This window comes from Rissa tridactyla, chromosome 4 (genome assembly GCF_028500815.1).
Source record: "Rissa tridactyla isolate bRisTri1 chromosome 4, bRisTri1.patW.cur.20221130, whole genome shotgun sequence".
Classification (NCBI taxonomy): Eukaryota; Metazoa; Chordata; class Aves; order Charadriiformes; family Laridae; genus Rissa; species Rissa tridactyla.
In genome coordinates this window covers 43,445,692-43,472,845 of record NC_071469.1, presented here as the reverse complement: position 1 = coordinate 43,472,845, position 27,154 = coordinate 43,445,692, and the positions used below count along the sequence as shown (strand labels likewise).

Genomic DNA, 27,154 nt, shown 5'->3' with positions numbered 1-27,154 from the left:
TCAGCCTTGGGTGTTGAGATGCAGCGCTAGATCGCATTTTGCCCTGCTCGTGTACTTCTGCCTTTCTGCCTATGTTGTCTGCCCTTTACACTTAAATTCGGTGTTTCGGGTTTGTGTTCTGCATGGGACAGCATCTCAGTTTTGTAAGACGTGTGCGTATATAATGACTAGATATATGCATGCACTTGTGATGTGTATCTGATACAGCTACAGGTGTTTTGCAGTCTAGCTGCAAGAACAACTCTGCATTTTAATTTATTTGATGTTTTTCCATTTACTGATACAGGTAATGGTATGTGAGATAACTCAACTCCGTAAGTTAAAGGCCTACAGAATTTCAGTCAGCTCCGCAGGACCGTGGCATTTTGCTAGCTAGGACCAGGTAGGAATGTAGCTGTTTAAATGTATGGAGAAGATAGCCATTCTAAAGCTTAAAGGTAATTCATCTATTAACCGCGTACTAGAGATGTAATGCGAAGTCCAAATTAGCTAAAAATACCCTCTGATTTATCAAACTGAGGCTTTTGGCCATTTTTATCGTTGTAACAAGCTTAGATTAAAATCAACATTCAAAAAAAAAATGTTTCCTAAACCACAGAGTGAGCTTTCTCGCTCTCCGCAATTACACACTTCTTAATTCTCTTTCAGACAGCGGAGTAGAAAGTCCCTATATATATATATATATATACAGATGCTGTTCTAAAAGAGATGGGTGTAGGGAGGAGTGTAGTCCTAGAAGTCTTGTCTGCTTTCATACAATGGCACTTTTAGTCCAGTGATTACCTCTGCCGGAAACCTTAATCTAACCCACATTTTCCCACACAAACATTCTCCCTATTTTATCTTCTGATGTACATCTGAAAGTTTATAAAGCTTTAAAGAGACAGGGAAGCAGTGTCTACAAATCATGTTGGATTTTTGTGGGGGCGAGTTTCTATGTAAATTTATCGCTTGGGTTCAGCTGCTTTACTCACCCTCATTCTCTCCTGTGTCAAATGGTAGGAAGACAGAGACTTTGAATCCCCAGCTGTCTAAGGACTCTTCTTTCCCAGACTAGGATTCCACTGACGGCTGAGCCTGAAAAAAACCCTTAACTTCTCCAGATTAGAAGACAGCATATATTTTTATAGAAATGTATATTTTAAAAACCAGTTTCCTGCAGCTTCTCCACGTGTATTTTTCCCCTTGTAGTTCAGATTTGATATAAACTTTTTTGTGTTCATTCTTTTTATGTTCTGTTTTTACATTTGTAGTCGAAGCTTTGGTGTACTGTACAGGAGCAGTCAGCCTTTGTAATTACTGTATAAATGCTTTATAATAAAGTATATTACTTTTATTTTAACAAGTGAGCAGACACTTCCTTTTGTGTGTTTGCTGCCTAGGGCACCTTTTAAAAGACTGTTACACGTTAAAAATGTACATATATAAATATATTTACCTGTTGCTGTACAGTTGTGATAGACTGGACTGAATTTATTTTTTGTGTGCTTTTTTATAAAATATTAATACACTAAAGGAAATCTTGCTGATGTGATTGTAATGTACTATGTAACTTATTTACTTAATATCCTCTATATATCTAAAAAAACCTTTTATTAAATGAGGTTTAAAAAATAGTTTCATAGCTGAGTTTTTTGACGGTATGAGGGAGTGGCCGGGGGTTCGGGGTGATCGTGACTCTGGTGCGTTCGTGCAAAGGAAGCGGTTGTGATTCCTTTGAGCTAATCCGTGCTCTCTTCATACCCACCTCTCTGCTTTCCATAACAATCCTCCAGGCTGTTTCTCAATGTAAACTACTTCCTGAAGACACCAGCTTGCGCTGTGTTTTATGTCTTATATCCAAGAAAACATGGCAGCTGCCACTGCAGTTGCGTTAGAGAAACGTCGATTCTGTGTGTGTGTCCCACTCCAAGCCAAGCACCGTCCTCGAACACCAGTAACAACCTTGATAGTGTGTTAGAAATTCGCGGGGAGTAGTTCTAGGTTTGCTTCTGTGCTGTAAATAAGGCCAGCTGGATTCTGACCCTACCTGAAACAACTACAAAGAGAGCGGGCAGAGCAAAGGCAGCATGGAGTAACCTGGTAGCTGAGGGGCCTGTGTCAAATCTGAATTCCTGGATGGCTGTAGCTGGGACAGAAAGTAGAGACAGGGAAATCCACAGCTGCTGGGAAGAGTTAACATCACTGCTGTTTAGTAGTTGAAGCTGCTGGTTGTAGAAACAATGTCTCCAGGTGTAAATCATATTGCATCCTATTTTTCAATGGTAGAGTTTAAAAAACATTTTGGTGAATACTGTCTGAGAGGCACTTGCCTGTTACCTGAATCTAAGGGGGGTTTTAAACGTATTTTGTTAAACAGCGCTAATCTCATTCCCTCAGATGGATCGCTTGCTGTGGATTTTAAATATTAATATGCTTCCGTCCATCTTCAAAACAAAGGTTCCTCCTGTTTTGGGAGTTAACTGTTTTTAGTTAACTAGGCTACTGTTTCTCTCACCTACAGGCGTGAAGTCTTTACGTGGTGAAACACTGGTAGCTTTTAAAGCAGATGGTAGACCTGTGTATCGGTGTCTGACTGGCCTCCTGCTAGATCTCAGTTAGAATCCAAGGTGGCACAACTGTTTTCTTTTTAGTTGTTAATTTATGATGACAAATTTTAATTTCAATATTCTTGACAAAGCTGGCAGGAGAAAGACTCAGCCCAAGACATTGAAATGCTCTTTTTTTTTTTTTTTTTCTTTTCAGCTCAGTGCAGAAGCCCTTGCTTTAATTTACTGCTGTGGATGCGGCTGTTGATCAGCAACGGCATTTGGAGAATTAAGTGGTATTTCACTTGGTGGGCAAAAGAGAGAGGAAACACTGACGCTTCCACTTCAGACAGCAGCCCACGAGTTTGTTTAAGGCTTTAAATAATCTGTTTGCCTCCCTGTCAAAGCCAACTGGCAAAAGTGCCAAAGGTTAGCTACTTTGCACTAAAACTGTGAAGCTCTGCAAACAAACTTTTGATGATCAAAAAAGTCACAAGTTTTGGGCATTCCGGTTTTCATCCTTTTTTTTTAATTGGTGGACCCAAGCCCAGCCTTCTGGAAGTTATTTCAACTACTGAAAGAGACCTTATTAAAGCATTTTAGTGATTAGTAAGCTTTGAGTTAGCGGTAGTGTGCAGAATTCTGCAGTGATTCCCTACATGTTTTTCGAATAGCATTCCAGCCATCACTGCAGGATGCTATTCCTGTCATTGAGGCCAACTGCTATGGACTGTGGGGTAGAAAGCTTTTCCTTTATATATGGGCTTTGGAATTACATTTCAGTGACACTGTCTATTGACGGCTATAGTATATTAATCAGTTAACCTTCTCTTGTCCTGGTTTAATGGAGTTGATGGTATATTGCTTTAACAGAACTTAAATTGAAAGTGAGTTAGTAATTTTGTACCGAAGAAAGACTAGCTATTTAACTTATATGAATTTTTTCCCCATATAGCAGTAGTAGACTTTTCTCTGAGGACCTAAGAAGAAAGTCTGACAACCAATGTCTTAAAAGATTGAAAAATATTTATGTATCAGATGACAACAATCACAATGTACCAGGATTTTTAAAGTCTAAGTTATTTTCTATTGTAAGATATAGAGGCAATAGGGAACAGCATTTACATACTATAAATACATTGCTCCCTGAGCAGCCAGGAAAGTTTATGAGAACAAAATGAGAACAATATTTCATTACACATCCAAAGATGTTTGTATAAAACAATGTTATATTATTTTTGTTTTTTTAGACGAGTTTCAAGTTTTTAAACAAGAACAACATTATAAACATAGGCCTAAATTTAACAGTTTGGTCATGCTACAAAATTACTGTATACAAAAGATAGCCAAAGGGGGGTATTAAAAGTGCTCTCTTGCTTGAAGATTTTTCTAGATGAGTCTATTTCTAGTGCAACCTGAGTCATCTGCTGGTTCTCGGGTCTCTTCTCACCTTTTTCCAGCAGTTCTCAATAGAATCACTGCATACACCAGCTCTCTGAAGAGAGGTCAATGCGCTAACGAGCAAGTACAAAACCTGGGCCAATTCTACCTCTTTATCTCTGACCATGACTTCAAGATTTCAACTCCTGCCACACTGTCACAAACAAAATAATTGAGTGGTGGTCTGCCTCCATCCCTTCTATGCCTGGTCTGGAACCAGCAGGTACACTTGTCGCCATTTTAATTTAAATGAAGATGGTACCATGAATCAGAAGAAAAGCTTTTAAAAAAACAACCCAAAACCAAGACGGAGTGATCTATTCTCTAAAGAGAAGATGAAAAAAACCCCACTCTTGGCATCCAGCAGTGCAATCAGGTATGTCTTCATCACTGTTTAAAGCTTTTCACTAAAAATAGTTATCTGTCATATAAGGGGGCTTTACTAAAACTATACTTTTAGTAAAGAACGTTTATAGCACATTTAGTATGTCTTTATACTTTTTTCTAATGCTCACTTTCCATCTCATCTCACCTTCCCCACTAACTACATACGCTTCCTCTCACTGCTTAACATCTGTGCTTTCATAAAAAATTAGTATCTCCAAAACCAAAATTTTCTGTCCTCAAACCCAGGTCCTTTGTTCACTGTTTGTTTCTGTATTAGTATAAGCCTACTTAGTTATAGGAAAAATTCAGAGCTGAGAAGGATTATGTCCAGTAGTGACACAAACCAAAACTAGGAACCAGCTGTAGGCTAATAGACCACATATTCCAATCTAAAATAATTTCTTATTAAGAGACAAAAAAACAAAAAAAAAGCTAGCAGATATTTTAGTCTCACTGAAACCATGCAAAGAATTCCCATTGCCTCTTTAAAATAAATAAATATATTAAGTTATACGTGGCCTTCTAAGCAATGCAGTTGAGTTCCAATGCGAGAAGCCCAAGTCAAAACTTAAGGCCAGTAAGAAGCGATCATTGGACCAATCCCTTTTTTGTGCGTAGGTCCACAACTACTGGGCCTGTTTGGCATAACAGCAAGGGGATGAAAAGGCAAACTCGCATACTTAAAATACTGAGGCATTCCCATGACAAAATTAAACACAACAAAGCCTGTAATGTGTCTCTAAACCACAACGCTGTTCTTTCGGCCTCAGTGTTTCCAACGATAATGTTGGCCAGCTGCACCTGACACGCCACAATGGTTCTATTATAACCCAAGAGTGAACAACAAACACCACTAATCAGGGATGAAAAATAGCTATGCATTAGATTAGGCAAAGACCTCTTGCTAGCTGATAAACTTAGTTCCACTGGTCTCTGAAGAAGGTGTCATAAGCGTGACAAAATTGGTGTGCCCGAATTTTGGTAACTAACTCTTTGGGTGAGAGACTGTGGAGATAAGCTCATCTTTTAAAAATTGCCCAAAGATCTTCTTCAAAACAAACATTTATATAAAAGTTCTATATGCCGAGTTATCTGGAGTTACTTAAATACCCAACAAGAAAGTGTCATCAGTTTGCTCCTTCTTCTTCATCTTCTTTTTTAATAACTGGAATACCTAAGAGAAAAAAAGAGAGGTAAAAAATTCTGCAAAGATTTACAAATAGATTATGCAGAGAAAGACATAGTTAATGCTGATATACCTGAAAGCTAATCTGGACTGTCGGCAAGTGTTGGACTGGCAGAAAAAGGAAAGAGTTGTATTTCCGGACACTGCTTCTAACTGACATGAACTTCTACATACCTCAACTGCTCTTAACTTGAAAAGCCTTCAACTGATGAGATCTTCTATTGGATGGGGTTTTTTTCCAACTTCTTGGGTAACAGGGAATAAAAAAGGTACTAAAGCAGGACCTGCAAGGATCGGTCTAACTTGGGCACTGGGAGATGCACCATGTTAGTTCAACAACCAACCAACTAGCACATTGCCTTTCTCTTGTTGGGCCCCTACTTTGTGTTGCCATTACCATAACATAAGTGACCAAGTTAGTACGGGATCCCTCTTCAATGATACCCAACTAGGATGTCCAGACTACAAAATACAAATTATATTAATGTGGATCCAAGAAGCAATGTGGTCACGTCTCTGAGGGCTAACTTGGATGTCATGAAATAAAGCTGCATTGCACAGTAGCATCATAGTCTATACCTACCCCTTGGGTACGTTCGAAAAAACAAAACACTTTTTAACAGGCATATTGAGCAAGGGCACCTCAGCTTGTGGCATCCTGCAGGGTTCATGCCACCTCATAGTGATGTGTTCATGAATTTAAAATAAGCTGAAATGCTAGTAGCCCCCAAAAAGATTTATCAAGTTATAAATTTTCCCCACAGTAGCAAAACCCAATAGTACAGGTAAGCTCAGAGCATGCTGAAATAGCACAATCAAATACATGCCCAAATAACTAGTACAAGAACAGCAGGGGCCTGAAGGTATATGTTCATTCACCTGCGCTGTCACCTAGGTAATGGGAACTGGGTCATACTGATGCTTTGCTCAGCTTGAGGCAGAAACTTGAACTATGGTGAGGTTTTGTGGTGAGAGCCCTGTGCTGACTGTAAGATTGGGGTGCTGCATTTCTTTTTTCACTGGTAGAAAACAGAAAATAAAAACCACCAGAGCCTGATTTCTGTTGTGCTTTAGGGACCTAACTGCTGAGCAGGGTTCCTGGCACAGGAATTTGCCGAAAGGAGACACCTACCTGCTGAAAAAGACCTTCAGTGCCTATTTTTTTGTCCAGCACATCTTCAACTATTTCAATAATTTTGAGGTCCCCATATTAATCATCTCACATACAGTACACAGGCATAACAGGATCCTGGGACAGTGTAACAGCAAGAACCTTACAGCCAGTCACAGCATTTCTGACTTCTCTTTTGCTCAACATTCTAGTTTTTGTGGTTTCCGTTCTTAAATATCATCCTATCTTTCTACATTGCACAGGAAATGTACCTGCCTAATTCCGAGCTGCCCATTGCTCCTGGCTGCAGGAATGCTTAAAAAACTAAGGGTCTAACCTTATAGTAACAAGGTTACTCTTTGCCCATACAGATACTTGCCCTATTCCGTTTATTGTTTCACTCTTAAAATGTTTTCTACTACAACAGCAAATGGACTACTGCAGGCCGTCCTTCATAGCAGTACGCTTTTATGACCAGGCCTCCACTTACCAATAATTCTTAGTACTTCAGTTGATCTTGCTTTGATTTCCCATCCATTGCTCCCTGTACTGATGCTGTCCTCTTGGCGCCAACCCTACGCTCGTACCTTCCCTGCTGCTACTCTGACTCTTTATTACTGTTACCCGTCCTGCTCGCCTCTTCATTGCTTTAGTAAACAGCAGCTAACAGCAAACAGCTAACATCTCCATGAGCAGAAATTAACATCTTTAAAAATAGATTTAAAAATTATCTCGCTTTTAAAAGTAGAACACAGTTTAATATATTTTCATGTCAGTGATAAAAAGGAGAGGACAGTTTATAAACTGAGGCTTAGTACGGTGACAAGAGGGAGATGTTCAGGCATTTAGGAAACTTGCATGAAATTTTGAAAACTTGCCCCTGTACCATAAGCAAAACAGAACATAACCCTGTCCGTCCCCATTCACCCATGTCACCCTTTTTGGTTGAGGAAAACTGTAAATCAAATTTGCTGGGAAAACTTGTTGTAATTCAACATGGCAGATGAAAGCCTTGTTAACTTATTTAATTCTAAACACTTAGCTATATAGTTACACAAGTCAACATGTGAAGTCCACAAGAGAATTTCAGACCAGTATGTTCCAGTTACCTATTAGTTATGTGCTAAAAACTATTTGACTGCTTAACTTCAAGAGTAAAGCCCAACAGTGGGCTGCAAGACTACTTAATACTCCAAAATCCATCAAACACTTCCAGAAGATCCTGCAGCCAAGGCTGCAAAATTCAGCTGCTAGAAGTTAGCCCGCTTCTGAAGAACTCCAAAGACAGGAGGGAGGAATATTACATGGGCGCACACATGAACTTCTGAGGCTATGCTGAATTTCTCTGTGGTTGTCTTTATATCAAGCTGTTCACTCACACCAACTGCCTCATGCCCCAAACTCACCATCCAGCTTTTTCAGCTTGGGTACCCGTTTGGTTGCTTCTTCAATCCAACTGTTCTTCTGATCAGAGGTGTATTTCTCTTGTAGTGGATTCCCTGTAAACACCAGATCCTCTAGCAATGGCAGCTCTGCCAGTCTCACAAACTCTGCTGCAACCACAAAGGTGAAAACACCAACCAGATTGTGGAACACGGAAAGAACCTCTGCACCAAACCTTCCTTTCAAACTCAGTGCAAACATAAATAGCATGGGATACAACAGGATAGGGATTGCTTGGGCTTGAACTGGTATCAGGTTAAAGAACAGGTATACATTTTAACAGAAGTCCAATAAAGATGATTCAAAGAATAAACTCCTTTAGACTTAGGAGTTAAATTCAATATTCTATTTTTACTCTCTTGCATGAGTGGATATTTAGGGATTCAGCACACATCTGCAGGCTTATCAGTGAGACTTAAAGCCCTGTAACATACAGAACTATTTTTTACTTGGTAACTTAATTCATGCATTCACCATACTACAGGAGAAGCTACAGAATAGAGAGGTGTGGCTTACCCCAGTCTTTCACCAAATTATTTGACATATAAAGAACCTTCAGCTTCTTCATTACACGGATACCCCTCAGTTTCTCAATGAAGTTGTATGAGATCCACAGCTCCTCTAAAGTATCTGCAACTGCCTCCTGGAAAATGACAGGACTACTCAGGTAAGCAGAAGTATATCTTACTTTTTTTTCAGATACTCTCTTCACCCCCTACAGGTCACCTCATGCGAGAAAATACTAAGGTATATTGGTCCTCATTTGCTTTTAAGCAGGTCCCTAATTATGCATGACAAATACTCATGGGAATTAAGAGCAAATGATCTGAAATATATTTAGTAGGACAGAAAGCACAGCATTAGAATAAGATAAGGAATAGCTGACTGGAGTAGTTGTTCTTAAGGCATAGGGGCAGGGGAGACAACTTTGGCTGCTTGTCACTGCAAGTATACATGAAGTGAATGCAATTCAACAACTACTTTAGAGGGGGTTTTATACAATATAAGGGAATGATTCATTTCAGGTGCACGTATGTTTGTACCTGTTGGCCAGAAGTTGCTTTCATAATTCTCTCAAAAGAGAGGTTTTTTTTAAACCAGCCATTACACATTGACTCTGCATTTCACACATAAGAGATATGGCATCTCTGAAGGTGGGGAATAGCTTTGAAGAGAAACATTCTGCAGGAGAAACATACAATATCTCTTCAGGAAGAAAAGAATTTCTATATTCATTAAAAAAATGTCGACTGAAAAAAAGTTCTTCTGCCCTTAATTTAAATGTAACAAAACTGATCGAATTTTTTTCCTCAACAATTTTCCCCTACCTGGTATACTTAGTCCTGCCACCATCTTCTCCCCTAAAGCCATATTGCTGTGGGTGCCAGTTAACATAAAAAGGACAGACTCCCATGAAGTGTGTGTTCATAGGACTGCCAATATATGTAGTAAAGAAGCATAGCTTAAGTATCTTCAGGTAGAAAATTCCTCCTGCAAAAAGTCTGTAGGAATTATTTTCATGTAAAGCCAGTGGAATTTAAAGGGTTTTATAGACAGACAGCCATTTTCAAATAACAGTTCTGCTCGTCTTTGTCAAAGACAACAAAATCCTTCTTTGTAAAATGCGTTTATGTAGTAAATTAGCCCTGAAGAATCTCCGAACATGAAGAGTGTTTAAACAAAAAAAAAAGAGAGAAAGATTATCTGATAAAATAGAAACAATATGAACAAATCATAGTGAAAGCAGAAAATAAATGCTTAGGCAACAACGTAAATTCAGCAGACTTTTATGAACACAGGGGAATTATCCCTCGTTCTAGACAGCACTCCATTTTGTTAGTGAAGAATTGACACTGAGGCACATACCAATCCATTCAAGTTCTTTATGTTATTTCTTCCCAAAGACAGAATCTTCAAATTTTCTGTAATAGATAAAAGAAAGTTTATTGTTAATAAATGGGTTTTTTTTAAATATAAGAAGATGCTGTAAGTCATATAGATAACAATAACAGAAATATTCAATAACAGAAATAAAACTTCCTGACCTACACAGATAATCGGGAATGGATGCAGTGGACAGCTCAGAAACACGCTCATGAATACAAAGCTACTTGTGCAGTTTACCTGCTTAAAATTCAGTCCAGATAAATATTGAATAAAAATGATTATTTCACCTTGCACCTGAACTCTAACTGCTAACTTGCTAGTTTTGATCTTACATAGTTCACACCCCTTCTTCTCCAGGCAAAAGTTGTTCCAATCTTATTTTAAGGCAGCAGATTTGATTTCTATAATAGAGGCAGCATATAAAGCTGCCTTACAGAAGTCTGATGAGAGACATTTCAACTTAGTCTAGCGCCCAGACAAAACTCTCCAAGCGAGTTGTTCTTGCTGGGGTTCAGTGTCATATTAGTGAAACTCAAAGCTATGACAAAATATCAGTCTTTTTATATAACTCATTTTAATTTTTCACACAAGCTTTCTTGCATGTGTAAATAAGCAAACTGAGCTGCGGCACATAGCTGAGTTAACTTTGGATCTATACCTTTCATGAATGTTTTAACCCTTCTTCCTAAGTGCATTAATGATTAAATACTTAATTATCTTGTTTTGCTCTTGTATGCACAATGATTGAAAATACGTGGTACAATAATTAATGGCAAGACCAATAAAAGTTGCAGCCAAATAGCAACAGATACTCCACAGACAGCACGTGTAGTGGCTAGAGATTGCTACGGATGAAGATTCAAGGCTGATCTAGAATAGATAGTTGTATGTTCTGCCTCAGGAAATGCAGGGCTGAAACCACACCTGATAAAGCCACATCTGGCAAATATTCTCAAACAGAAAGATTAGTTTTCATTAAAAAGTTGAGGTACAATGAGAATTCTTTATCTTTTTAAACACAACAGCTTAATACATGAGCACGCTCAAAAAATGAAGATTCATAACCAGTAAGTCTAAAGTCCACTAGAGCTAATATTCTGCAGAATATCCCTAAGGATCCCCATCCACAGGGCAGAGCACTGGGAGATGGCCTTTTGCTCTAGACAGCTATTCTCCCTGTAACTCACACTTATAAGTTTGAGCTAGCTTTTGAAATTTGTAAGAAATTAAAGGATACTTACAAATACAAAAATGACAGATTGCTTAAAAAGCCATGCCTTAAAATTGTTTCTAACTGCTGTTAGTGTTTTTTATTACTCTCATTCTGAAAAATTCCGCATTTTAAAGGAAGAAAGACCTCCCTCATGGAACATTTACACTCTCTAAAACACAAAACTAACACTTGCTGCTGTCATCTCAAACATCTTCCTCACATGTATCGATACAGGGGTGTGACACAGGATTATCTACTTGACGTAACTACAATATCAGGTATATACATTAATAGTAATCTTTTCCATCTGAAAAGAGTGTAGATGCTTAAAAAGATTTCTTGGCTTCCTCTCTGCAACAAGCAAAAGCAAATATGTAATAATTACTGGCTGTTTTTCATAGCTATAAGCACTGCTTTCTCCCTCTTTCACAGGAGCCAATAAGAGATGGTCAGTTCCTCATATTCTGTACCTTTAAGAGACAGACCACGTAGTTCTAGTTTGTCTGGCTTTAGGATCAAATATTTGGTACAGACTGGGTGTTTTGATTCTGTGTTTTGTTAATATAAATATTTAAGATGCTTTAGAGACTTTTAATATTTTATCCCACTAGGAAATTTCATTGGTTTCCCTTTTATATGTAACTGCCTAATTATTTTTTGCTCATGATGATAGAGCTTCTCAAATTGAAATATTACAATACAAATACAATTCCAAGTATTATTTGGAAAGAATACAGGAATATTTTTTTCCCTGATTAGTATTTGCAAATTTGTTGAAGTCTGAGTATATTATGAAAACAAATAAGTTCATCAAGTTTCTTGACAGACCCATTGGTGTGTAGTTGGAAAGGATGGGATTCCGGGTTCCTTGTCTGTCTGCCTGGCAATTTGATAAGGACAGAAAAGCCTGGAAGCTCCAGCTCAAAGCCTGCAGCTCTTTGCCAGCCTCATGCCACAGAATCAAAGTCTTGAGGACAGATGATTAAGACTTCTGTCCCAAAGTCAGTAAGCCAATGAGTTTCAAGGTGTCATAGACAGCTGCCCATGAAATAAAAGTTCAGTTCCAGTTCTAGACAGATGGCAGGCCCCTTTCAAGTACAAACAAAATCAAACCAAGTATATCCAACCCTCTGCAAAGTGGAATGGCATTTTTCCATCCAAAATTTACAACACTCCAACCTCACACCAACCAATACCACAATTACAGATTACTGAACTGCAGACTATCTCCAACATGAGCATGGAAATTGGTCATTAAATCACTCTAGAACTGATTAGGTTTTGAATATCACAACTCAGGCCCACTGGAAGCTACAAAGGTGCTTTCTTAATGGATTTTTTTTTAAACCTGCACAGTGAGACAACTGCCAAGGCTAGTGCACAGGAATACATGCTTTAATACACCATTATTGGTAAACATGCATTCTCTAGTAAGACTGATAATTTAAAGGTCACTTGTAATTTTCTAAGAGGAAGGAATTAAAAAGAATAAGAATAGGTATAAAGTTAGACACATATAACAAATTATGGTGTATGTCCTAGCCAGGCAACTTGAAAACAAACATAATCGATCGCTAGCTTGTCACTTACTTAGGCTGTTCAAGTTGGCGATTCTTTCAATGCGGTTTGTAGACAGCGATAGTTTCCTTTAAAAGGAAGAATAAACAATTCACAGTATACAGGGGATCACTAGATCAGAAAAGTTCCACGCTCAAACACCATTGCATTAGAAATAATTGTCTATTCTTCTCTCGTTAGATGATGAACTAACTGGATGTCTAAGCAGACTCAAAATATCCTCAAACCATCAAGACTTCTGCAACGTTATTTAGCTTCTGGGAAAGTATCATGAGTTACTTACGTGACACGCTGGACTATCTTGATTATCTTTTTATGCCTAGCCTTATCAAATGAATGGATGTTTATTTCTGAAATGGCTCTAATCTCCTTCTGAAAGTTCTGTTTGTCTCCTTTTTTTTTTTTTGCATAAATTTTGGAATGGATCATAAATGTGCCAGTTAGCTGATAGACTCCAAAATGGACCTGTAGTTATATACTGATAAACAGTATATAATTTTTCTGGGGACAAATATCAATACAGAATCTCCCCTAACACCTTCTCAGTTAAGTGACAGGGATCTCTGAATTAAAAAGAGGAACTGTGTATGGAAAGAGAAGTTCAGCTGAGAAAAAAAGAAGAGAAAGCTGCTGCTTTGAAGGCCACACTTAAACATAGTAAATACATATTAGCACAGCAGAAAAACTGAAAATTAATATAAAGAGAAGAGAATGTTTGGTTTCAAATTTGTTTTTAACTGAACTTACTCGCAGTTAACAAGCGTGGAGAGAGATTCATCCATCATTTCTACAGGAGGAACCTGACCGTACAGTTTCACCTCCTTTGCCTCTGAGGCCTTCTGGCCATTTTTTGTTTCCTAAAGAAAAAAGAAGGTGAGGAACAGGCTCAGTGCTACATGCAATTACTAAAAATTACTATAAAGGTAAATACTATATAAGTAATTTCAATATACTACTAAAAGATGTTACTGAAAAGTTAAAGCATTTTGAATACTGTTTATCAAGACTCCTGCTGGCATAGCATAAAGAAGGGAAGGCTAGCTTATTTTCAAGACATCAAAAGAACTTATACATTACATATGCTTTTTAAAAAAAGTTAATTAAGGGATCCTCTGCCATAAAGAAATGGAGAATAGATGGAGTTTTAAAATTCTGAATGAAGGTACTTCCGTGGAGACTGACATATAGGAGCCTCAACTGTGGCCAATCTGTAGCAGAAGCCAATTCTTAAAAGCTCTGACAGAAAAGTCTCCTTCCCACTTCATCCAGAAAACTCAGAACTCACGCCTAACTCACAATACAAACTGAACACAGGAAGTGTGTTTTGGGGGAAAACCTCAACAGATTCAGAGTTAAGAATCTAAAAAGCCATTAAAAAAGAGTGGAGGAAGATTTCACACTTTAGAGAACACAGTAAAAGACAATTTCCTATTTACAAACTAGGTTGATAATTTTCTAGATTAAATACAGAGCATAATACAGAGATTAAGTACAGAGCATTCAGAGCATTAGAAAAATTACCATAACTGCAGCATTTGGGTTTATTAAAAAATATAGTCTATTAAATCTTTTAAAATTCTGAAGCAATGGTATTTATTGACTAAACATTTGAAACAAGTATCTATTTAGGTAGTACCACCAGTTTTGACAGCTGTCTCCCTGACAGCACAAAGGGAGCATTTTGTGAATTCACTCAGTGTTCAGTGGTAGGACTGGAGGTCCATTAACAAAGGAGGAACCTACTCTGCACTTTCAGAACAAGGACTCTTGTTTTCTCCCCCATTTTTATGCAGCTACTGAAAAGTGAGATAGCTGAGGTCTGGCCTGGTTTATATGACTACTTTATAATGAAATAAATTGCATCCCAGAAGTCTTTAAGAATCCAACAGCACAAGATCAGGTTTTGAAAACATTATTTTCTCTCTTATGTACCCAAAATACTTCAGGCAACTTAATTTAATAAAAAAAAGAGCACATTACCTTGTGCATTTACTTATATCCCAGTTTCTGTCTGAATTCAGTGTGATAATATTTTACTTACAGTTAGCGATGTAGCAAGTAGGCATCTCAGATGCTTTGCTAGAATATGGTGAATGTGTTCAATCTAAGTCACTATATAAATAGGAAACTTGTTTTCTTTTCTAAGAACAACACTGTATCTATTTGCATTTATACTCAGTTTATAATTATTGGTTTATACCAACAAATAAAACCACATTTTTTCTTAAAAATGTGAAAGGGAAAAAGCTTCCAACATAGACTGTGGCCAGTAGTGAGCACTTGCAGGAAGAAAATTCATCCTGATTGTCACGCACTTCTGGAAGAAAGGTCAGCTGAATGACCACAATAAGCCACAGAGAAACCACAGGTAGGACAGATACTTTTTTAAAAACAGGTTATGTATTTGCTAAGTTAAAGTTGCTTTGATTTAACTAATGTCACCCTGACTATAGGGCATAGGTAAACCCTTATGCCAAAGGGAAGAAAAACATCCAGAATGCAACACAACACCAGATCCAATTTTACAAGTCACATGGACCCAGATTAGGAGTAGTAAAAGGAAGATTTAGACCCACCCCCAATAATACGATCAGAAAAGCAAATTCAGCACTTCATGCCTAACACTAATGGAAACTCACTGACACAGGTCAATTATCTCTAAGAGACATGTGACAGAGGAGCAAATGGAAAATAAATCTTTAATAGGAAACATGCAGTTGAGGTTTTGCAGGGCAGAAAGAGCGAGTGAGGAAAATTTTTTAATACTCAGTTCACACCCCTAGTAATGCTAATGTCTGCAAGCTGTTGCATTCTAGTTCTTATTAGGAGACCAGGAGTGAAGTTTGTGGGATATACCAACATAAATGAAAAAAAAAAAAAATTTGAAATACTGAAGGTACTAAATACTGATGAAATTCAAAAAGGAAGTAGTCTTCAATTACAGACTAGTACCTTCAGCTGATGCTACAGATCTTCTGGCTTTCAACTGTACCTGCCCACACTGCCTCACAGCCAGATCTTCTACACCAAAACATTTATAAACTCTTTCCCTAGCAGCTGCCCAGAGTTAGTGAGAGAGTGCGTATGTATCGAACAGCACATCTACGCCCTAACCTAAAATTCTCTGAGACTGGGGCAAGATTCTCACCGGTTTTACTTGACCGTGCACCTGACCCCAGAGCATCCTATATCATCATTTGAAATTACATGCACATCCTTGCCAACAAACAGCTTTCTAGAAGGCTCTAAGACCAGGTCAGTCACTGCCTGTATTAACACAATGCTTTAAGAAGAAAAACAAGTAAGAAACTCATTCTGAGTTAAGCTTTGCACGATATGAGGGACAATATGTTAAAAGGCAATTGTAGAAGCTTTGCTGACTTCAGTACAGTGAGAATGTCATACTTGTTTATTCTGTGGGAAGGACTACACTCAGGTAAAATGAAGAGAGCATAATTAATACATAAGACATCCCCATCTTTAAATGTCTTTGTAGCCTCAGGCCTTCTATCAATACATATTCAGCAGAACAAGGCAGGAGAGCAAAACAGACTCATCTTTACCAACCATATCAATTTAACAAGAACACACAGAAAGTCCAACAGAATGTATTATACGTCAATAGTAATAATAAAATTTTTACTTTGTGAAACTTATTATAGCAGATGCTTCAAACAAACATATTTCTTACAATAAGTTTAAAAAATGAATTTAGCTGAATATAGTCAAAACCCATCCTATGGAGGACTGCAAAGCATCTAGAAACTGTTCTAGTACTTACCCATTTGGCTAGAGCTTCTCTGATAGTTGTTGCTTTTGCCTGAAAATGAAAGAAATTTAAATGAATATTCATTGCAAATTTTTAGTTGTCTTGTTCACTGCAAGCCTATCTCCTCTCCCTTCTCTCTCCCTATCCTGCTTGTCTACCCCCTTCTACCACTTGCCTGTATTATCTTCCTCCAGCTGAGTCTAAGAAGCTGGAACCCCTCAGTGTCCTGCAATTTTATTGTCTGGGGTACTTGGTAGCATTTTCAGAAGCAATCAATTGGCTTTATGTGAGGTTGTTATCTTCCTGATCTTACTTTCTGCCCCACGTGGAGCACAGGCTTGTGACACTGCTTGTTAGTTTTGATGGTGAAATTCAATTCAATTCAAAGACATAAGAAGTTACTGCACTGAAAAACGTGGTCTAATGCTCTGAAAACCCCCACACTTTCTATTATTGTGCATTAGCAACTTCCTGTCTGAAAGCAAGTCTGTGAGTAGACAGAATGATACAGCCTCTTAAGATACATTAAGGAAAATAAGGTACATCTTGCCAAAAATCAAGAGCAATAGGGATTGTTTATATTTGGTTTTCTCCAATCATTTTATGTCAAGTCACATCATGCGATGAGAAAACATGTATTACTCAGTCAGGAACAATCTGAGAGCTGCTGCACAAGGGTTTTTAAGGATTGACCCATTGACCAACTTTCTGTTGTCGCTGACTCCAAATCTACTGCCTTACATCAGAGTCTTATCAAAACCCAGCGATGATATCCAAAACAGTAGTATATAGAGAAATTCTGATATATCCTAAACATTAAACATTTTCCAAGATGTCTTTCAGATTAAAAAGGTTCCAGAGACCAATCTTTCACAAAACCTGATCAAAACAGCCTCCTTTCTACAAAAACAGGAGGGCTCTAGTTTCGGCATCTCTATTGCTCTTCAGTGTCGCACTACCACACAGGGATAGAAGCAGCCTTTCAAGTAATCAAGTATCAAAAAAACCCCGACTATAAATGTTAAAAGCAACAAACCAACTTCCACCAAAAATCTTACAGGCAATCACCGCTGTCACAGAGCTTTAGTGTTGGGTACCTTACTCCAGACCCCTGGGAGCTCTGGACCCAACAGTGAAAGAAAACAGTTGAGGCAGCTGCATATTATGGTAGCCAATCATTACGGCATTCAGGTACGTGATCTCAGTCACTCATGCGAAAGACAAAACCAGGTTTATACAACCAGTGCCTGCTTCTGTTTCAAACTCACGCCTAAAACAGGATTGGACTTTAAAGCTAGTGATCCCTGTAAGCACAAGGAGCAGCTTCTTCCCTGACCTCTGCTGACCCGTCTCTCCCCTTGTAACATCAGATTTGGTGGAAATATGAAAATCAGCACAGTGGGTTACGAAGAGAACACATATTTTGTTTTGTTCTTTGAAGCGTGCTTGAAATTTATGTAGATAAATCATAGTATCTTCTGCCAAGGGAGGTTACTTAAGGGAAACTTCGCTCTGAGAAGCCTATTTTCAGGGTTCCTCTACCTGCATATTGAACAATGTCCTAGATTAAAGAAAAGTCATATTGCTTAGAGTATTGAAAATACCAAATGATCAAAAGCTGAAATTTTCACCCTGAAAAGTCACCATCAACATTGCAAGAATAAGAAACATAATACCTTAAGGAGAAAAAAAAACCCCATCCCTGTACATATAAAAGTTGTAGCAAAAGAAACATTTTTACCCCACAAAACATGGCTGTTGGACACAGAGTATTTACAAAACTCAGACCCTCCAAGTAAAACATCCACACTTTGTGTTCAGTTGCAAACATTTATTTGTCGGTCAAACACCAGAATTGCACAGCAACAGACACCCGGCTAATCGCTGTAGTAATCGCAGATACTGCTGCCTTAAAAACCCAAACTAACTCAGGTTTTCATATGATGGCAGCCAAGACTCCCCACTACTTTGATCTGTCCCTGAAATCCCCCTTTTCCCAGGCACAGTAACAGGCCACAACTCCCCCGCCTTAGCCAAGGCCCCGAGCACTGGGCTGCCTTCTGCCCGGCTTATGCCGTGCCCGGGCTGCTCGGCGCCAGAGACCAGCTCTGAGGAGCCCCGGGCCGCGAAGGGCTCGGCTCCGCGCTGCCGCTCACGCAGCACCGGGGCGGCGGCACCGCCACAGCCGGTCCCCGGGGACCGCTCGGGGGCAGCCCTGAGGAGACGCCGCTCCCCCGGCCCCTTCCGCCACCCCATTCCCGAGCAGGCCGCGGTCGTCGTGCACCCCCCGCCGCCCAGCCGCCGCCAGGTCCGGGGGATGCCCCGGCTCAGCCTCTCCCCAAGCCCCCGGCCTCCCCAGCAGCCGCTCGGTCGGGCTCCACGCCTGCAGACCCAGCGCCCTCCCCGCCGGGACCTACCATTGCCGTTGCTACCGTTAACGCTCCGGTTGCTATGGCACGACCGCCTCCCGCGCACGCGCGGCGCCGCCGACACGTCGGGCTGGGGCAGCGCGAGCACGGCGGCAACCGCACCTGCCGGTCACAGAGAGGCGCTGCCACACAGAAAGCCCCATCCCCATCCCGGAAGGCGCGTCGGGGGCGGCCCGCGACGCCTTGTGGGACGTGGCGGAGGGGGCGCCGCGGTCCTCCCCTCCAGGCGCCCCCTGGCGGGCGGGCGGACCCCCCCCGTAACGGTAACGACTGCCCAGGAGCGCTTTATTGACACCTTTTATTGAAAGCGGACGGTGACAGAAGTTACAACAATTTGGGAATTACAGACAGCGCCCCAGCGGCAGCTCGGTCCGATGCGGCACCCCGGCCCCGGGACACCTCAGAAGCCCTCAGGTTTAGCCCGTGAAGCCAACCCCGGCACCCAAGCAACAGTGTGAGGAAAGGCCCCGGGAGCAGATTCTGCCACCCCAGGAATGCAAACCAAGGTAAATAAGGCAGCTTGGACTAAGGCCATCATCAGGGACTCGGTTTAATGTACGTTTCAGGAAATCGCAACATTTTCCGCATAGTGTCTGCGATGTATCTTTGGTCTCCCCATGGCACTGTAAGAGTACAAAACACTACCGCAAAAGTTAGCTGGTTTTCAACAGATCATTTCTTGAATAATTTTGTCCGGGAATATACTCACCTGTTCACAAAAGGACCTTTACAGTACAATTATATTCTTTTTATTTTTCTCCCTTCTTTGTTTAAAAAAATACGATTTGGCTTTCCAAACAAATGAAGTTATTCAGAAACAAAAGTGTCACATCGAATTCTTACACAGCCTTGCTTTTTAATGCAGGAAGCGCTTTACTTTTTCACATTGCATATATCCAATGACAACTAACGCTGAACTATTTTAAAGGCTTGTGCTTTAGACACAAAGTCTGAGGACTTTTAAGCTCCCTGGTGTTGGTTTATTTACAACTTAGCACATACTTCCCGAACGTCGAGCCTGCACTCTCGCATGGCAGTGGCTACGCTGAGGTAGGACAGCGGTGTGGGGACACCGGTGTGGGTACTTTGTTGGTAACAAAGCAGGGTTTGGGCAGATACACAGCTCCCACTACTGAAGATGCACATGATGAGGCAGACCCAACAAACAGAAACCTTCAGATAAGCCCTTCCCCTACGGTTGCAACTTGGAGTGAGTTTGGGGAAAAAAGGCAGGATACTAAGCATGGGTGACACCAACATGCACATGACAGCGGGCTTGTGGTCCTGGACTTCTCTGGCTGGCAGTTCTAGTGGAGGTTCAAGCATCAGGTACAACTCTGCAAAGGCCTCTTCAGCCAGAGAGAGAGTGTAGAGAGACGAGGCGTGAAGACATTTTGTGTGGAGTGAGCAGGACGGAGTTTCTCTTGTAAGGAGTGGACGGATAAATTGTTCGATTGGCAGTGATGGCATGTGGAGAACATGTGACTTCAATCAAGCAATAATGAGTAATAACAGTTGCAGAAAACTAATGAGACCTGAGCAGCAGCGTAATGACAGTTAACTGGAGAGAAAAGATCCCTGAGAGCAAAGCAAAATTCAGTACCATAAATGAAGGTTTTTGGGCAGCTCTCAAGCTGGTCTGACAAAATGACCTTGGAAGGAGAAATTGTATTGACAGAGGCCCTTGTTAAACATGCCTTCAGCGCTGGCACCATTCCAGCAAGACCCTCTCAAGAGATCAACTCATTTGGGAAGAAGTTGTCTCTTTCTACCTGAACTGTGGGGAAAAATAAGGCACTAGCCAAAAATTAATTAGGACGAAAAAAACCCAAAACCAGTCTCGGGCAGTCATGGAAAAGACATCCTAGATTTGAGTTCGGGTTGGGTTTTTTTTTTTTAAGGGAGATGGTTTTTTTTTTTTTTAAACGGAAGGTTGTTTGTTTGTTTGTTTGTTTAAGTATTATGATTCTAAATTAATCATCGCCATAAGGTGACAGCTTTTTACAGTCAGTCTTAATCTTCTACTGGCTAGGTTTTCTGTCTCTCAACTTTGCTTCCTCCCCAAGAACAACTGTGACATCATTACTAAAGAGTTCCACAAGTAATTAATCCCTAACTTAATGGCAGGTGTTATTAGTTTAAAACAAGCAACGAGGAGAGAAGTAAGACTTACACATAGCGTAACTGCATTTAACCATGCTTTAACCTATCCAACAGAATATTAATACCCTGAGTGTCAAATGCCAATCCAAGATGTTATAGGAACAGATGGTTACATCCCTAATACAAGACAGTGCTAGTGCTGCCATTCTCTTGGGATGACAGGAAAAATACTCTTCATTTTCCCACTCTACAGGTCATTTTTGTTGGAAAGAAACAGACTGTGTCACCAAAAGACCACTACCTTAGGTCTAGGTCTATGAGTCTCATTACAAATAGATATCCCCAGCTTCAGGTAAATAGAAAACATTTACAAACTGTATATGGCTGTAAATCTGAGAGTTCTGGGCTAAGGTAACTTAAGACTCAAAGCCAGAATCATTCATCATTTTGATGTCAAAGTTTATCATCCATGGGTTGCCATCATTCCCCAGGTGCAATCCAATCTGTTATTGCTGAGGATGCAGCCTAGCTGTTAAAATTCTCTGAGTCATAAATACTGCAAGCAAGAAAGTACCTACTGCTCGCTTCAGATACTTGTTTCTTGACACCATGACCAATTCAGGTTGTCAAATTTGTATTACAATGTAGGCTGCTTATCATTGTTTCACTTCTCCTCTGTGTACCTAGTTGAAATAAGTTAGACTAGTCCAAATACATCCCCTTCTTTTTGGATTTGTACTTGTAGCTAAGTAGTCATTTGGTTATTTCATATTTCAAAGCTTTTCTCAGTCAGTCCCTCCAATTCACCAGTCATTTTGGTGGCTCAAGCTCAGTCCTCTGCAGTTCTGCAACAGCTTGCAGGTGCTTAGGCGTTCATCCCAAATGCAAGTGCAGAAACTCCTGAATCTTTCCCCAGGAGTGTTCCTGTGCATGGGCATGTGCTTTGCTCTCTCCACCCCCCAGAACAGGCACCCCCAGAACACGATCCATAGCTACCTGACAAAATGGAGTAGAAGGAGGATCAATTCTGTGACCTGCTCCTGGATAACTCAAGAGTTCAAAGTTTTCTTTCCCATGCTGGCGTAGACGCCCAATTGCCAGCTCAGCATATAAGGAGCTCTTCCACATACGATCATCTTCCCCTACCACTAAGAGAAAGTGACCTTCTGCTTTTTCAATGGGGATCGTGCAAGGAGAATTAGCAGGATTTGTTGGGTCATCCAGAGCTTCAAAAGTGTCAAAAACACCAGTGTCAGAAACACTGACCTTATTCATATCAAAACGCAGCCCAGGCAGAGTCATGTCACCATAATGGAGGTCTGCAACTGTGTTTGAACTACAGCCGGAGACAGAGACAGCAGCCACTACTTCTGGCAGGAAGGTGATCATGGAAAGTCCTAATTCTGCCCCTTTCCCAGTCCCAATCACTCCAACTCCTGGTCCCTTCACCTTCAGATAAGACAGGGGGTGGGGAAGAGAGGAAGAAAGGAATAAAGGAAGTATACATTATAATGGGATTAGCCATTAAATGCCTTTGGAGTTGTGTTATTACACACACACAAAAAAAAAAGGACAAGAAAAGAAAAGGTTAATTATTGATGTGACCTGTTGGAAAGCTACAGCCTGAACCCCAGCTCCTCCCTCTGTTTAGTGTCTTATTTTTCAGAGACACTAGAGCTGTCAAACTCCACAAAATAACACAAACAGGCACAAGAATTACCATCACTTGGACCTCACCTAGTCCCTACTGCATATTTTGATGCAAATATTTTCTCTTTTTCCCAAAATAGATAGCAGGAAATTCAAGCATAGTCTATTGCTCTGTAAGTCTCAGGCAAATAAAGTAACCTCACAAATGAAGGATCAGATAAGTAGTATTTAGTCTTGTCCTTTTCTAGCCTGGAAAGTAAAACTGAAAGCAGCATCCTAAGTCATCAAATCCATTCCTTTGCTGACTATTACAGAATCACAGAATGGTAGGGGTTGGAAGGGACCTCTGAAGATCATCTAGTCCAACCCTTTTGAGCAGTTTTGTATCATCCTCTCTTAAATTAATTGCTTTCATTTTAAAAAATCCCATCTTTATCACCACTGCTCCTGTTCGGAGAATATTCCAGCACTTTATTTAGCAGACAGCTTGTGCTGGAAGAAACTCACTCTCCACAGTCATATGCATAGCCTCCTATGCAGGACCTACACTTTTTCCATTATTGGACGAAAACCCGCCCAGCAGAAACTGATACTTCAAAAAAAATAATAAATCACCACCACCACTTGGGCATGACTGCCGAATCCTCCCTTGTCCTGAGAGATCTCTCATTACACTCACCTTTGGATGACGCTGCAGGAATCTAGCTGCCTCCTCGAAGTACTCAAGTTTGAATTCTTTCATGACTTTAGGGAGATCTTCAAAGTCAAAATATGGCAGAGAAAGGGCTGCAAAACCACGGGTAGCCAGGAGACTGGATCTAAATTCAATCAAACCTCCTTCATCACCATACATGTCAATCACTCCTGGAAAGGGGCCATCCCCTATATTAAAAAGAAGAGGTACAGAGGACAAGTTATCAAACAGGACACTAAAAACTATCTGGTGAAGAGTGGACATCAAAATATAGAAGGCTTAAGACATTTTCTATTAATACTCATTACTTTTCCATTTGCACAGCAGAGATTAGAGAACCTAAGAATAGGCCCTTGCCTTCCTGTAAACATATGTGAACAGTTAAACTTGTTTTTTAAAAAGAAACTCTTCTAAACGTTTTTTTTTCAATGGTCTTAACCTCCCACTCTCAGAATAATCATACTCTAAATCATCTCTTTTCCCACAAAGAAGTCATACCTTATTTAGCAAAGTGCAAGCTCATTACTAATAAGGCAAGAGCACTGAGCCCTAGAATTAAATTCTACAAAACTTACGCAAACTCTGGAATAAGGTGCATTGAGCAAAGCACATCAGAGAGACCCATTGCTACATGAAATCAACTGGACTTACTAGCTCTATCTCAACATCAGCACTGTAACACTTGGCAGCAGAACTGCTACTGCAGATGTGAAGAAACAGGGTAAAATTGAGAGCTATATCGGTGTGGTGACTGATATATAGATAAACATGCCTATACAGGTGTACAGTCAGTCCCACTACAATTTTAAACGAGCATGCTTTTGCAAAGTCGTGTTGTGATATTACTGTATGCCATGCCAGCAGATCTTGGGTTAAAAGGCTAAGGATACTACCTCTTGGAATTATAAAGACCCCAGGCTGGCTATTTCTTTTTTTTTTTTTTTTTTTTTTACTTTTTTTTTCCCTGGCCACCAGATGTTCCCACTGACTTACTCGGATCCAGCTCACTATAACTGTCTCAGCAGAAAAAGTACCTGCTTGTGCAAGAGTGCATTAACGATCTGACATTACCTATATGCAATTAAAAAAAAAAAAAAAAAGGACCTCTGGCATTTCAAGGTGCTCGAGAAAAGGAAGTTTTGGACAAGACATGTTAGATGGTGGAAACCTCCTAACTTAAAGCATTAGGAAGTCAGAAAAGGACTGAAACATGCTTTTGGGTTCTTTCAGTTCTGAAATTTTTCATAGAAGTTCAATATTCTGCTGTAGAGAAAATATGTCTGGATAAATTTATCATAATGCCATGATCAACAGTAACCTTTTGTTAACAACAGTCAGCCTAGATGGCTAGAAAAAAACCGCACATTAATTTATCACCCCTACCTGGAAAGCTTTCTAGCAAGAACATGTGATCAGAACACAGTCAAGCATGAATGCATTTCTCTTTCATGAAGACAACCTTTAACTTACACAAGGATCCCGGACTGCCTTCCTGAGTACCTACACATGCCCTGGCATACAGTTTCTGCATAGCTCACTAAAAAGCAGGATAAAGCCGGCTACACAACTTCAGTATTGCTTAAAAACAACCAAACACCCCCCCAATACCTGTAACTCCTATGCCTGCATTGAGAAATCTCTTTCATTATTAAAATCACAGTGTAAGCTCACTGATGTCATCTCACTTTTACTAAGAACAGTTCAGGTTTAAGATTCCTATCTTAATAATATTAAGATTTTTCCATCCCTGGAGCAAAGAAAGGTACGGTAGTAATGCTGTAACTGGATCCTCCATCAAGAAAGATGTCAGTATCATTTAGGCAATGATTCCAGACTTTTCCATGCTATTACAAACGCCAGACTTTCTAAAGGGAAAAATGCAGTTCCATCTTGCAGATCTCTGGATTCCTACTTAGCTCAGCAGAAATCCAGCTAATCCTCTAAGGCAGGATATATCAAAACAACCATGTCTCAGTGATGGAAAATCCAGAATGCTGACTAAACATTTGATCTAAAATTCAAAGTTCAATCTCTGTTTTTTTTTTTCTTCAGTGGACTTTGGATTTGTATCTAAATGGATAAAAAGATTATTGGTTTGGAAATCATTCACTGAAAATACTTAAATCCCTAATAAATGTAGTGGTACTTAGAGGATTTGCTGAACCAAGTCATTATAAATTAGAGGTAATATGGAGGGCGGTTCTAGTAGCACAACACTCGGGGACATACGAGAAGTTTAAATCATGGCTCAAGTGTACAAACACCATAACCAGAGAAAGCTTTCATTTTCCAACAACACTAGTAGTCCATCAGAATACCACACCTCATAAAGCACAAGCATCCCACAAGCAGAACAGGTAGAACTTGCTCAGAAATCTATTCCTCCTTTATACCACAGAACAACCGAAGTAACTCAATTATTAACTTAGCTTTGGCTCTCACGTAACAGAGGTGGAATACCTCTATTTTCTAGAATCTCTTCCACTGCTCTGCTTACTGGCATGTGTTCCACCGGGAGGAAGAGCACCTTTTTGACTCGATCCTACTCGGGGTAAAATCCTTGGGAGATTTAGCACAGGCTCACACGATGAAGCGTATCAGGTTTTCTGAATGCTACAGGTTCTGGTAGTCCAGTGCAAACATCAAACTGACTGAAAAATCGTAAACTGAGAGCAGCACCACGGTAAACTCCTCAACCTCTGTTCTCATTTGGCTCCTGCCTGTCTCACAAGAGCCACCTGTCTGCACCTGCCCTGCCCGGTGCCACCGGTAAGGACCAGGCAGTGTCCCCACGCACAAGCGGGGCCGTGTCCCGACAAGCCTTTCCTTGAAATCGCCATGAGATTTCAGGGAGGAAAAAAAAAACCCACAAAACCCGCCACCTGTCTGCAAGGCGGCGTTCGGATCTATTGCGGAATACGGATTTCAGGGGTGATGTCCTTTTGTACGTTTTTCTTTTGAAAGAGACTTTCGTTGCTCTGGACAGAGAAGCCCGGGGGTCCCGCCGGCCCCAGGGCGCAGGTGTTCGGCCGGGACACTCACCCGGCGGCAGGAAGAGGGAGCCCCTTACGCCTCCCTCCTTCAGCCGGATCCTCCGTACGCCGGGGGCTGTGAACCACCTCTCCACCTCGGCCTTGGCCACCACCGGCCCGGGAATGGCGCCGGGCTGGCTGTGGCCCTCGTGGACCAACATCTCCACCTTCATCGGGGTGCCGGTGCTGCGGGGAACGAGCCGCTGGTACGGCTTCTCCATGCCGGCGGGGGCGAGGCTCCAGAAGAGCCCCATGGGCTCCACGCCGGTGTAGTCCCCGCCGTGCGAGGCGTCGGTGCCCAAGTGCAGCTCGCCGCGGCCGTCCGCCCGGTAGTGCGCACACGACTGGAAGAGGCAGCCGCGCTCATCCGCCGCCACCGCCCGCAGGGTCACCGGCTGCCCGGGGCTCAGCCCCGCCACCCGCGTCTCTACCCGCTCATCCGCCAGGCCGGCGGCGGGGGACACGGCCACGCTTACAGCCTGCCGTCGCGGCGAAGGATGGAGCGGCGGCGGGGCGCGGCACAGGGCTCGCGCCGCGGCCGAGGCGGCGGCAGCAGCGACCGCTCTCCACATGTCGGCGGCGGGTGAGCGAGAGCCGCTGGGCCAACGGCAATAAGGCAGGGCGGCCACCGCCCCCGCCAGGCAGCCTCAATCGATAGCGGGTCGCGCGTTGCTACGGCGACAGCGCGTGGCCGGGGCGGGGAA

General features: G+C 41.1%; 1 protein-coding gene across 5 annotated transcripts; it reads right to left on the bottom strand.

The window, feature by feature from the left end:
- Positions 1-1,038: 1,038 nt before the first annotated feature.
- On the bottom strand, positions 1,039-27,093 carry LOC128908462 (dynein axonemal light chain 1-like). 5 transcript variants are annotated; one of them, XM_054198720.1, is made up of 9 exons: positions 26,461-27,093; positions 23,404-23,606; positions 16,555-16,593; positions 13,521-13,630; positions 12,786-12,841; positions 9,962-10,017; positions 8,612-8,738; positions 8,059-8,205; positions 1,039-5,529 (listed from the first exon to the last, which is right to left on the bottom strand). In XM_054198720.1, exons 1-9 carry the CDS (start codon positions 27,020-27,022, stop codon positions 5,483-5,485), a joined length of 1,347 nt encoding a protein of 448 aa, XP_054054695.1. In that variant the 5' UTR covers positions 27,023-27,093; the 3' UTR covers positions 1,039-5,482. The 5 variants fall into 5 exon arrangements, with proteins under 5 accessions (XP_054054695.1, XP_054054696.1, XP_054054698.1 ...); XM_054198721.1 differs by having other exon boundaries at positions 8,059-8,202; XM_054198723.1 differs by having other exon boundaries at positions 8,059-8,151.
- Between the last annotated feature and the right edge of the window lie 61 nt (positions 27,094-27,154).

Coding starts and splice junctions, on each gene's coding strand:
- LOC128908462 (XM_054198720.1), bottom strand. CDS start 27,022: ATGTGGAGAGCGGTCGCTGCTGCCGCCGCCTCGGCCGCGGCGCGAGCC. Junction 8,206..8,611: donor TAATTTGGTGAAAGACTGGG/GTAAGCCACACC, acceptor TTGTGGTTGCAG/CAGAGTTTGTGAGACTGGCA. Junction 5,530..8,058: donor CAAGCTGAAAAAGCTGGATG/GTGAGTTTGGGG, acceptor TTTTTCTCTTAG/GTATTCCAGTTATTAAAAAA.